At 50.5% G+C, this 12,646-nt stretch overlaps 1 protein-coding gene across 3 annotated transcripts; it reads right to left on the reverse strand.

Moving 5' to 3' along the window:
- Positions 1–517: 517 nt before the first annotated feature.
- NXNL2 (nucleoredoxin like 2) lies at positions 518–7,513 on the reverse strand. 3 transcript variants are annotated; one of them, XM_061199385.1, is made up of 3 exons: positions 7,459–7,513; positions 6,462–6,857; positions 518–903 (listed from the first exon to the last, which is right to left on the reverse strand). In XM_061199385.1, the coding sequence occupies exons 2-3, from the start codon at positions 6,761–6,763 to the stop codon at positions 735–737; spliced, it is 471 nt and encodes a 156-aa protein (XP_061055368.1). In that variant the 5' UTR covers positions 6,764–6,857; positions 7,459–7,513; the 3' UTR covers positions 518–734. The 3 variants fall into 3 exon arrangements, with proteins under 3 accessions (XP_061055368.1, XP_061055370.1, XP_061055369.1); XM_061199387.1 differs by having other exon boundaries at positions 6,462–6,815; positions 7,459–7,492; XM_061199386.1 differs by lacking the exon at positions 7,459–7,513 and adding an exon at positions 7,236–7,263.
- Positions 7,514–12,646: the final 5,133 nt, after the last annotated feature.

Below are 12,646 nucleotides of genomic sequence, written 5' to 3' on the forward strand. Positions count from 1 at the left end.
GGGATAGTGAGGGTGGGAGGGAGGGAGATGCAAGAGGGAAGAGATATGGGGACATATGTACATGTATAACTGATTCACTTTGTTATAAAGCAGAAACTAACACACCATTGTAAAGCAATTATACTCCAATAAAGATGTTAAAAAAATAAAAATAAAATAAAATAAAAAAATAAAAAATAAAAAAGATAAATAAAAACTATCCCCTTTGAAAAACCGAACGAAGTGTTTGAGAATGGTATTTCTTGAGTGCTTCACTTTCCTCGTAAGGGCACTTGGTTTGCCAGGAGAAAGAAGGAAATCAGAGGGCTCCAGGTGGAAATAGGTTTGTTTATTAAAGCAAATAGATTCTGCAAACTGTAGTAATAAATATACTTGTGAAAGCATAACATTAAAATAAAGGCATCTCCAGAAAATGTATCAATACATATGCTATTTCACCTGAAGAGCCTGTATAAATACATGTTTTGCATAGATTTCCAACAGCTCAGTTTGAACACACTTAAGCTCATGTGAAGAAAGCTATGCTAAGAATAATAAAAATAACTACAAACAAGGCTACAGGGAGGGCATTCCCTGAGCAATAGTTTCTTGCCATCACAGCTGAGTGTTTCTGCTCTGAAAGAAACCACCAGCATCGAGAAAGGAAACAGGATGCTCCTCTTCTCTGTCATGTTCACGCTGCAGCAACACGAGTGACACACACCTGTCCAGGTCCCCGGAGATCTCCCCCCAGCTCAACCGGAGAAATTCTGGAAGATGTCAGCTGCCTCCACCCAGCTCTGGAAGCAGGCCAGCCCCCGCTCCCGGATCTGCTTCCGCCCTTTGTCAGTGATGACGTCCCCGCTCGGTTTCACGATCACAAGCCTGGGGATGGCCATGATGTGGTACCTGGTCCTCAGCTCACTGTGGGAGAGAAGAGGGCGACCGAGGGTCAGCGTGGGACAGGCCAGGCTGCTGCACGTCTGCAGGGACCAGCGCCTCCCCAGCGCCAGCTGAGCCTGCAAAGCCTTAGAACCCAGCCTGCCTGGTGAGCCCTCCCACTGGGCTGAGGATTCCTTTGGGCTCTTTTCTTCTTGCTGCTAGCTGGGTCCAAGACAGTGCTGTCGCAGAGGAATGTCAGCAGTGATGGAACTGTTCTGCATCTGTGCTGCCCAATGTCGCAGCCACAGCCACATGTGACTACGGAGCACTTGGAATCTGGCTGGTGAGCCTGAGGAACTGAATTTTGGGTTTTAGTTAATTTTATTTATTTATTTATTTATGTATTGGCTGCCCTAAGTGGCTTGTGGGATCTTAGTTCCCTGACCAGGGATTGAATCCCGGGCCACGGAAGTGAAAGCACTGAGTCATAACCCATAGACTGCCAGGGAATTCCCTGTTTTTGTCAGTTTTAAATTTAAGTAGCCACATGTGGCTAGTGGCTGCCAAATTGCACAGTGCAATTTTAAACCCACAAATAACCCAATAAATTTGTATCCCTCCTACATCTCAGGAGGTTTAAATACATCAGGTACGTAGAATAGCAAAAGTTAAAATTCCATGAGTTCTAGATAAATACAAAGGCTTACTAGACTTTCTGCCTTACAGATTCAAGGACACACTGATTAACATTATGGGAGAAACATTTTACTGTCACATGTAACCGCTTGAGTGACCATTTCACAAAATTATTTGTATTCATTTAAGGAAAGGAGTATCTGCCTTCTTAGTTTTGCAAGTCTCCCCATAACCTTCACAGGGATTAGTACCCTCAAGACAGGACAGCTGGGTGCAAATCCCCGTCCTGTTACCACAGCCAGCTTGCCAGGGCCTCACATTAACTGTAGTCTGATTTCCCTCATCTGTCGCCCTCAGGGTTGTAAAACTGAGTGGAAGGAAAAATGCACTTGAGACCCTCCTGTTACTAAATCTCCCCTGTGACGCCTCCATCAGGCCCTTCCTGCTGCTTTCCAGTATCCAAGGCCAAGACAAATCTTAATTCAAGCAGGAAGAAAAACACAATACCTACACCCAATGGAGAGAAAATATGGCTTGTTTTCAAACATCTATGAAATGGTGACAAAACGAGCCATGTTCTAGGTCATAAAGGGATCTTAATATATTTCAAATAATCAGTGATACACAGACCACTTAATGACATAATGGAATTGGAAACCAATAAGCAATAATTTTTGGAATCAGTTAAGAATTAAATAACCATATATTATATATGAAATCATAATGCCCACATACTATGGGTCCCAAGCTATAGATACAATTAGACACAGAGAGTTATGTCTTACACACTCTTATCCAGAACTAAAAGGCCTCTATATAGATGAGTTCTGCATTTCATTCAAGAAGCTAGGAAAACAATGATGAAGCAATTACAAGGAAAGTAGAAAGAAGGCAAAAGAAGATTGAGGACAGAAATCACTGGACAAGGAAATGAATCAACATGGGGTGAGCAACAAAGCCAAACCCGATTCTTAGACTGAAAAACAGAGCAAAGCTCTACCAAGATTGAGAAGGAAAAAGGGACGACACGGGGATGTCAGGAACCAGGTGGGGCTTTGAGGAGTGAGAAGGAGGTTTGAAGACAGTTCATTGTTCCAGCTTCTTTTCAAAGAGTCACCCAGTGTGGGTCCTCAAATCCCCACCCTGGCAGCCTCTGCTTGGGGACAGCTGTAACCTTGGAACCATGCAGGAAAGACACATAACAACCCTCCTCCCCCGAAGTCATCTCCATCTCCTCTGGGCACTGTGTCCAGAGAGAATAGACCAAGCCTCAGAAAGGAAAGAGCCTTGTTGCTGGGCAGAATGAAGTGGTAACTCTGGGCATTTTAACCATTTCGGGGAAATCTGAGAGCCCATTTCCTCCTCGCTCTGTGTGCAGTTGCAGCATTGGCTCCCTCCCTCCACCTAAAGCAGCGCATCCTTATCCCTGGCACAACTGCTTCTGGGTTGCCATGGCAACTTCTGTCTTCAGTCTCTTTCCATCTCAGCCACTGGCAGACCGTTACCGAGCAAATCTCTCTACTTGCTCTGAGCATCCATCAAACAAGTGCCCTGCAGGCGCCAAGCACTGAACAATGTCTGGTCCAACATTAGAGACTACAGAGACATGCCCCCACCCCAGACACATACTCTTAGCACAGGGGTGGCACTGGCTCGAGCTATAGAGGGCATAGGCCTCTGGGGCCCGACCTGCTCCCAGTGTCCCTAGTGGCACAAAGGAGGAGCTACTAGGCAGAGAAGCGGGGGCTCCAGGGTTGGAGGATGCAGCATGTGTATGACCTGTGGAGGTGGAAAAGTGTGTAGAGTACTCTGGAACATCCGTTTTCCAGTCTGGCAGAACACAGGTGGAAAGGGAAGAAAACAAGGTGATCGTGGGTCAAATGCTGGAGGGGAGTGTGCGAGACATGGACTGAGTGGGTCTCACATGCCAGGCAGCAAATGACAGAAATTCCTGCTGGCGAAGTCAGAAGCTGTTACTTGGCTCTTGGGCCCATAACAAAGGGAAGGAAGGCAGGACAGAACCTGGTCTTCGATGCTGTCCCCTCTCTCAGGCCTCTTGCCCACCTGCACACAGGCATCTGGGCGGGACCTGAGAGCCCGCCCTTGGCCCACGCTGCCCCTAGCTGTAGGGACATCAGTAAACAACTGCCTCTCTAGGCCGGGTCTTGTATGCCGGCTGCACTGGACAGCCAAGATCCACGGACAGGTGAGTGGCTCTAGGCATTCTCTTCCTGCAGGTGCATCTGCAGCGGCACCTCCAGCCACGCCTGGGGTAACCCCAGGCGGAAGGGGGTGTGTGTGGGTTCTGTGGTGATCTATCTCCTCCTGAGCCTCAGGCTGGTCAGCAGAAATCCAGTGCACAGCAGATGACGTGCTTTGGCCGCTGAGGGAAGACAGCCTGGGGTCCCTCACCATGACTGGTTGGTGATGACGGTCCTGGACCCATCTTCTCACAGCACCAAGCAGATGCCGTGCTCTGCACAAATTAAGAACTTCCGAAAAGGCCTCCTGGAGGCTTCCTACATTCTTTAGTTCTCCTTGGTGGCAGCTATTTCCATTTTTGCTCATGATCTGATTCCAAAATGCAGGCTGGGATAAACAGAATTTAGGGCCTAGCTCCAAGAACTTCCCACAGAATACCACATTTCCTAACTTCTAAATTGCAATGACAGGATTAACAAAGTTCAGTCTGGAAAGGGGGAGGCACAAGGAGCTAACTTCCCCCCAAAGAACCACCCCCCTCCAGATTCCTCCAAGGTCAGGCTGGCCCACCTGAGCTGGCCGAGTGCAGTCGCCCTGAACAGCTCAGCACCTGTAGTGGACTGAATGGGCCTTGACCAGATAACCCGGGACGCGGAGGGAGCACGGCAACCCCTCCCCACCCCACTCCTAGCAAGGTTGTGCTGAGGCTCAGTGTCCCCTGGGATAGGAAGCCGTAGCCGAAAGGACAGGTTCCAGAGCCAGGAGCACCAGTCCCTGTGCCTCAAAACCGTGAAATGGGCAACAGACACAAAGTCCTGGTACACAACCAGCTGACAACGCTCTGAACTCGTGCATCAGCGCAGTCCTCATCCGTCCTGTGAGGTATCATTATACTCGGAGGTTGAATACCTTACCTACAGTCACCCCACGAATAGGTCCCACAGCTGGGCTCTGCCCAGGGCCTGAGCTTATTACTAACACTGTCACTCTGTCACTTTCAAAACGAAGTATGTTCTTTCAAAAGCTGTGCATAACTTGAACGCTAAGCAAATCAAACATTTTACAACCACCACTAGATGTGAAGGTATATGAATCCTTCCGCCAAGTAAATCACAGGCATTTGGATTTATCATCGAAGACTTTCCTAATCCTGCTGTGAGTGAGGCCTCGGGAAGCAGGCACCACCTCCCTCGAGGGCCTGGGCCTCACCTCTTCCTCGGCATCACCAAAAGCATGTGCTGGAGGAAAATGACTCCTCCAGGGAACTTTCCAAAGTTACCTTCCATTTTTAATTGTCAGCCATCTCAGAATAATTAATTTAGGGTGGGGGGGAGGAAATGTCACAACTGAATATTAATCCCCAGAGAAATGCAACACATGCTGCTATAAAACAGAACCCAGAAATTCACCTCCATATTTGTTAAGGGACGGTGGTGTAATGCACTTTGTGAAGAGCAATAAACCTACATGTGGACTCTTAACACCAGATGAGACCCCAACATGCCAGACAATCGGTGTCTGTGTTCCATCCCTCCCCCTCCCCCTCCCCCTCCCCTCCCCCTCCCCCTCCCCTCCCCTCCCCTCCCCCCTCCCCTCCCCCTCCCCTCCCCTCCCCCTCCCTCCCCCTCCCCCTCCCCCTCCCCTCCCCTCCCCCCTCCCCCTCCCCTCCCCTCCCCTCCCCCTCCCTCCCCCTCCCCCTCCCCCTCCCCTCCCCTCCCCCCTCCCCCTCCCCTCCCCTCCCCTCTCCCCCTCCCCTCCCCTCCCCTCCCCCTCCCCTCCCCTCCCCCTCCCCTCCCCTCCCCCTCCCCCTCCCCTCCCCCTCCCCTCCCCCTCCTCCCCTTCCCCTCCCCTCTCCACTCCTCCTCCCCTCCCCTCCTCCTCCCCTCCCCCCTCCTCCCCCTCCCCTCCTCCCCCCGCTTCTCCCTCCTCCTCTCCATGGAGCTCATGACCACAGCCAATAGAGCACTAGGGTCAATTTCCAGTTTGCTCACAAACTCTGAAATCCAGCAGAGCTGAGGTTCCCTGCCATGTAACATCTTTTCTAAAGCAAGGGTGGGGCAAGATCCCTTCAGAGAGCAAGGATTTTTGTCACCTCTGACAAGTCTCCTCAAGAGTCCAGGAACCTGCTTCTTTCTACAGTTATAGGAGCAGGAGACGCCTTAATGAAATTTCAGTCACTGCCAGTAAAAATGAAACTGCAACGTGGCCTGGCACTAAGTTCCTCCAGCCCTTGAGTCCTGACCCTTCCCCCGCAGCACCCGGCCCCCAGTCCCGTACTACTGGCCCACAGCAGTCAACCCATGGTCTCCAGTTCTGACCTGAACGGCCTTTCTGGGTCTCCCTCTTCCGCTCTCCAGATAAGGGGCGGTTTCTTCCCTGCGCTGTAGGATGGGGCATCCCCGGGCTGTGATTTACCAGAGCGGGCTTCCTGGACCGCAGCATCAGCATCACCAGAACTCCTTATAAATTCAGATTCCCGGAGCCTCAGACCCACTGAGTCAGAGGCTAGAGTAGGCCACTGTCCAGGCTCACCAAAAGCCCACGGTGATGCAGATGCTCCCTGTCAGCCAACCGCTAGAGCCTCCCTGGGAAGCCGAAGCAGGGACTACGATGTAGCTGAGAGAGGCTCAAACGGGTTGGGGTGGAGGTGGGGTTATCAAAGAGCTCCCGACGGCTGGGAGAAGCACAGGGATGAGGGATTGGGATGGGGGCTGGGGGGCGCGCCCAACAGCTCCCAGAACCCCCAAACCGTCCCCACTCACTGCCGGTAGGGGTCGTGGAAGGGCAGCGCCAGCCAGGCGCCGTGCAGCTCCCGCATGAAGTCCAGCATCTCCTGCGCGCTGCCGTCGGCGGACACGAAGACCACCTCGAAGGGGGCGGACGGCCGCGCCTGGTCCACTAGCTCCGCGTAGAAGTCGCAGAGCAGCGGCGTGAAATCGCGGCTGGGCGCGCACCGGCCCGCGGCGAAGTACAGCGCCACCACCTTGTTCTGCAGCGCCGCCTCGGCCTCCACCCACGTGCCGTCGTAGGTCACCAGGCGCCGCCCGCCCAGCACGTCCACCATGGCCGGGAGCCGGGACAGCTGCGGCAGGAGGACACCTGCGGCGGAAGGACACCTGCCGGGAGACGCGGGGCAGTGAGCCGCAGCGCACGGACACCTGCGGGAAAACGAGGCGGAGGAGGGGCGGCAGTGAGCGCAGGTGGCTGATCACCTGCAGGCGGACGGTCACCTGGGGCCGGTGGCGGTCACCGTCCGCCTGCAGCCAGCCGAAGGGACTGGCTGACTCCCTTCGCACAGCCGGGCACTCGGACCTCAGCACGGGCCAGAGCCTCGGCCTCCGGCTGAAGTAGGGGCGTCCGTACTGGGGAGAGGGGGGTACACTCACAGACAGCCGCGAACCCAGACGCAGCGGCCGCAGCAGCGGCACACACAGCACCCGCCTCCAGGGAGCCGAGGGGGGCCCCGCCCCCGCTCCTTCTGCCCCCGCGTCCCGCCCCAACGCCCTCCTCTGCAGCCCCCTTCACCTCCCACCCACCTGCGCAGCTCTCGGTCGTGCGCGGCAAGCCTTCTCCGCGCTCCCGGCGACGCACTCTTCTCCCCCCTCTCCCATGCCCTCCCCCTCCGCACCCTCCCCTGAGCCCCGCCTGTCGCACCCTCGCCCCAGGTCCCGCTGGCGCTCGCCCCACCCCGCGCTCGGTCGCTCCCCGCCTGCCCCAGGGGTCCCGGCGACGCGCGCGGGAGGGTAAGAGCGGTTCCACCTTTAGGGGGTAGGGACCCGGCGTTGGGGACACCTGGGCCCTGTTCTTTCCTGGGGTTTGCACCGAAGTACTGCGCTCTGGCTGGGAGGGTCCCTGCAAGAAACTGGAGGCGGTTCTTAAAGAATGTGTTATTCCGAGAACCAGAGTGTTACTGTGCCCGGCACTGGGATTCAACAGCGAGCAAAATAGTTTCAACTCCCTGCCCGGAATGGGTGAGGCACTCGCGCGGGGCGCAGAATTCAAGGGATTTAGCGCCAAAAAACTCAGTGATCAAGATAAATAGTATTCTGATGCAATATTTTAAGTTTTCAAAATTAATGCAAAAAAAAAAAAAGTTAGTGGTGAACAAAACATCAAATATGTGAGTAAGGACAGGATCCCACCCTGCCCTTGGGCGCCGGACCGCGTTCCTCTCGCCCTGGGTCCCGGCCCGTGCCCTGCCTCGCGGAGTTTATATTCCCGTGGGGACAAGAGAAAAACCAAAGTGAATGAGGAAAACAGAGTGCATGCGATGGAGAGAGAAGGGAAGGGAAGCGGCGCGAAATGAATGAGCGCCGGTGAAGGAGGGGTCGCGGGCAGAAGAGACGCGGGCAGAACAGCCGCTCGCTGTTCCCGGTTCTCTGCGCCCCCCGCCCCCAACCCCGCTTCCCAGTGAAATGGGACGAAAATGCGCAGACACTGTTCGCTACCAGCCAGGGCTAAGGGAAATTCTGTCGGAGGACTGATGCTGTTCCATGAAGCGCGCTGCCAAAGCCTTGATTCACTGTCCTCTTGGAAGACTCAGGGGAATTTATAGGCGAATCGGAGAAAAAAAAAATTTTTTTTGAGAGGAACTAGGAGAACTATAAATCTTGCATATAGAGGTGCCTGACTTTTCTTAAAACTCAGAACTAAGATGAATGTAGCTAAACTCTAAATATCATGAAGACTATTTTGTGATGTTTGGCGTTTCTTCTTTTATCACCACAGTGAGCAAAGTAGAGAACATTCATTTTAGTAACGGTGCCACCAGCCCACCAAGAAATTCCCAATTATTCGTATAAATACTGTGTGCCCTCAGAGTGCTGGGGGAGGGGTGGATGTCCCTTTCTGGGAGAACAGCCCACTCAGGTACCATGGTGAAGTGGGGACAGCCCTCCAGGAAAGAGAGATCCTGGGGAGAACAGTGCACCAGCACCCCTCCTCACCTAGAGACCCTTCTCCTGTGGCTGCTCTGAGTGTGTGTGTGTGTGTGTGTGTGTGTGTGTGTGTGTAAGCAGGGGACCCTGCTCTCAAGAGCCTTCCTCATGAGGGACACAGGCACAGCTCCAGTTCTGCGTCTAATGGGTGTTCTCAACCAGTCTAGGAAGGGACTTCCCAGGATCCTTCCTGAAGCGTGATCTTGTGTCATTCGCTTCTGACCCCATCCCACTGGCTGGTCCTTAAGGTGGGAGGGGGCTGCAGGTGCCATGAAAGGAAGCCCAGGACCCTCTCCTTGCCTCTTCTGGAACCAAGTCTCCTACACATGTTCCTCCACGGAGCACAGGAGCAGCCACAAATGGAGTCCTGGAAACTAGATTAGGTGACTCCTTAGTTCATACCCAACTTCCTTCCAGGGCAACAAAGAGTGCCTGGATTGCTGGCATCTGCTAATCAGCTTTATGTGTCCTGGATAATCTCCACGGAGCCAGGCAGCATTCTTACTGCTGATGCTTGAGAGCAGCCCCATGAGGGCTTCCTCACACCTGCCCTCCCTCCCCAGCCCCATCTCCCTGACCCCTGCCACTATAAAAATAGTTTGCTACTTACATACTCTACCCTATCATCCATTTCCCACCTGAATTTAAGGGCAATCTTTTCTGCATTTTCTCCTGTCTGATAGCTTCGGTTCTGTTAAAGACTCTCCTTGGCCGAACTTTAGACAGGCTCCTTTGAACCCTCTTCTCTACTAGGCCTCATCCTTCTGATAGGGATAGAGTAGGATAATCAAATAGCTAGTTTAAAAATCCCACTGAGGGATTATAGATAGGGAAATTTAGGGGGCTTTGGGAGAACATTGTAAGTTAATGATCACTCAAGAAAGCAATCAGAAAATTGTGAAACAAAGCAGGCTTGCTTAATAATGAAACTAACAACAAAACTATACATCAAGTCAATGACGCCTGCATCCTGCTGGTTGAGGTTAGGTAATTAAGACCCCTAGGACAAGCTCCTCTGTGTGCACTAAAATGTAGGGGAAAGGTGACATACCAAAGTAAAAGACCCTCATTATACTGAAACCTGAGATGATTTACCATATTTTAGCATATGTTACCACCCTGCTGCTGATTCGAATAGCATCATGACAGTCCTGGTTTGACTATGTAGGGACCAAAAAACTCCCCCGCCCAATGTGAAGGAGGAGCTGATTATGGAAGCTTGAGGTCTACTCAAGAATGAGGAATAACGTGGTCTTCTCCCCCTCCCCACTTTTCCTTTGATTATAAAAATGTAGCCCGCTAAGTTCTCAGGGCAGAGCCCTCTTGCCTGCCTGCTTGTATCCTTCACAAGCGTCCTATACAAATAAATCACTTCTTATCTATCACTTTGCCTCTCACTGAATTCTTTCCATGCTAACACATAAACTGAGCTCCACCAAGCCCTGAGACATGTTCTGTGGTTTCACTCGGGGCCCATGCTCAGCCTGCCTCAGCAGTGTTAGCAAAGAATCCTGCTAAGTCATCCCTCACCCGTGAACTGACCACTCTACCCTGCCTTCAGCAAGACTCCTAAGTAGGTTTAGCAAGAATACCTCACCCTTGATGTCTCCTCTCAGTAATTTTCCATTCGACGGTGCCTCAACCCCCCTTTCTTGGCCATAAATCCGCACTTGTCCTTGCCTTTGGAATTGAGTTTAACTCTTTCCCCTATTGCAGGGGAAAGTTGCCTTTAACTAGTCTCTGGCTCTATTTCTTTTGGAACGGTTATCAACGGCTGTGACACCTCGGTTTGCTTATAACCGTGACATCGACTGAAAGGCAGAATGTTTCCGGAGCTACTACTGGCTGACTGGGTACATGGGGTCTTCAAAGGCTCTCTGGGGAGAAACTCTACAGTAAAATCATGACTCTACGTTTCTGTGTTCAGCATGCACGATCCCCCCACTTCTGAATGAGACTATTTTTCATTACGGAAATTCCTTTTCTAAGCAGGAATATTTGAGAAGTTCCCATCAGTGCACCTCTGCTCAGTCCTGCCTTTTGTTGACACACTGAATTGCTTCTCCACGCCAAAAGAGGAGCATGTGAAAAACATGAGACCCTAGGCTACCTGACATAAAGTTGACTTTTTCTTTTCACTGCCAAAATGTACAAATGATGATTCATTTCTGTCTACTACCACTTATGAATATACAAATAGAACTATGGGAACGTTTTCTGCTCTGATCAGCATAGCAAACAAATTAGACATCTCAGTGTGCAAATATTACATTTTAAATTCCCTGGCTTTAAATATTCATGCTTATGTTATTTATTTTCCTGTATTTAAATATGTGTTACTAGGGATTGGTATCATGAGGTTTTCATGACTCGTTTTCAAAAGAGTGTTTGGCCCATTGCAGGGAAGGGACATTGAAGTGACAAACAGAAGCCTGGGTTTGTCAGTGATGAGCTGTGGGGCCATGGGCAAGTCATCCTCAGTGGGCACTGGCTTCTCAGAGAGGACTTAACATTTAGCAGTCAAAACAGGCCTAGTGTTGGACTGAGGAAGTGCTCCTTGGTCCCACCAGCTTCTTACCAGTGATGCTTTTAGATAATTCTAGAAGCAGTTAGATTGCTCCACCAGATGGCTTGGAACAGAAAAGTGCAGGTGTGAGAGAAGATGGCAGCATGTCTCACTCAGCTTGGGCTGCCATAACAAAGAATCACAAGCTGGGTGGCTCAAGCAACAGAAAGTTACTTTCTTACAGTTCTGGAGGCTGGAAGTCCAAGTTCAAGGTTCTGGTGCTAGCTCCCTTCCTGGCTTTTAGACCACCTTTTCACTGTGTCCACACATGGCAGAGAGACAGAGAGAGAGAGAGATCTTCCTTGTCTTATAAGGCCATGGTCCTATTGGCTTAAGGCCCCACCCTTATGACCCTGTGTGATGTTGTGATTTATAATAAAAAATATTTATTTGGTCTTTGTCTCCCATTCCTGGCACAGGGCTCCTAAAACCCTTGGGATTTCCTAAGTGATGAGAGCAATAAAGGTATCTTTTTTATGTTAATGAGGTGACTTTTGGAATACACCTAAGGATGGGAGCTGGTTACCAGAGGAACTAACCAGGTGCTTAGGGGGTTAGAACTTTCAATCCCACCCCCTGATCTCCAGGGAAGAGAGAGGGACTGGAAGTTGGATCAATCACCAACCAACTGCCAAAGGTTTAATCATTCTCTCAGCAGGCTGAGAGTGTGACCAACTAGTATAGTATTACTCTGGGTTCCCACTGTTGATGTAGCCAGGCTGAAGAATCACATATTCAGTGTTTCTGCTAGTTGAGTTGTCAGGACAGAGTGTCATGTAGTCACTGTTACCAACAGTTGCATTGTCATCATAGGCATAGGATGTCAGATCATTGAGTTCTTCAAGTTGTCTAATCCTGACAGATATCATTTGATGTGTGAGTGGCTGCCGAAAGGTATTTAAAACCCTTAAGGGAATACAACACACTAGAGAGGTTAATATGATGACTATAAGGAGAATGATAACCAAGGATTGAAAAATTCCCCTGAGCAGAGATTCCCAGAAGCCAAGATTTAACCAACTGAATAACTTAGTTAGGTTATAATCAAATTCAGGTTTTACTTTTCTAAGTCAATCTACATTATTTTTTAGTAATTTACATAGACACAACATGATGTATTAGCAAACACATATCCTCATGATTACTTAGGACAGGATGAACATGAGGATGTTTTATTTCAGGAGGCAGAGTTAGGTGAGCTTCCATCTAAATTAGGCCTCTGTATGATGTGGGCAAACAGGTAATTTAATCAGGCATTTCTATGGAAACAAAGGAAAAATAAAAGTTAATAGTTCAAGCAAATTATAAATTCAGTTTCCAATTTTGGAGAGAAGCCAGCTGAGAAATTTTCTAGATTTGAGTCTGAAGCATCTTTAGATGATGGAATGAGGTTGGCAGTTTCAATCTGATGGATTTTCCTGGTTTGCAGTTTGACAATCTTTGA

This window comes from Eubalaena glacialis, chromosome 9, assembly GCF_028564815.1.
Source record: "Eubalaena glacialis isolate mEubGla1 chromosome 9, mEubGla1.1.hap2.+ XY, whole genome shotgun sequence".
Lineage (NCBI taxonomy): Eukaryota > Metazoa > Chordata > Mammalia > Artiodactyla > Balaenidae > Eubalaena > Eubalaena glacialis.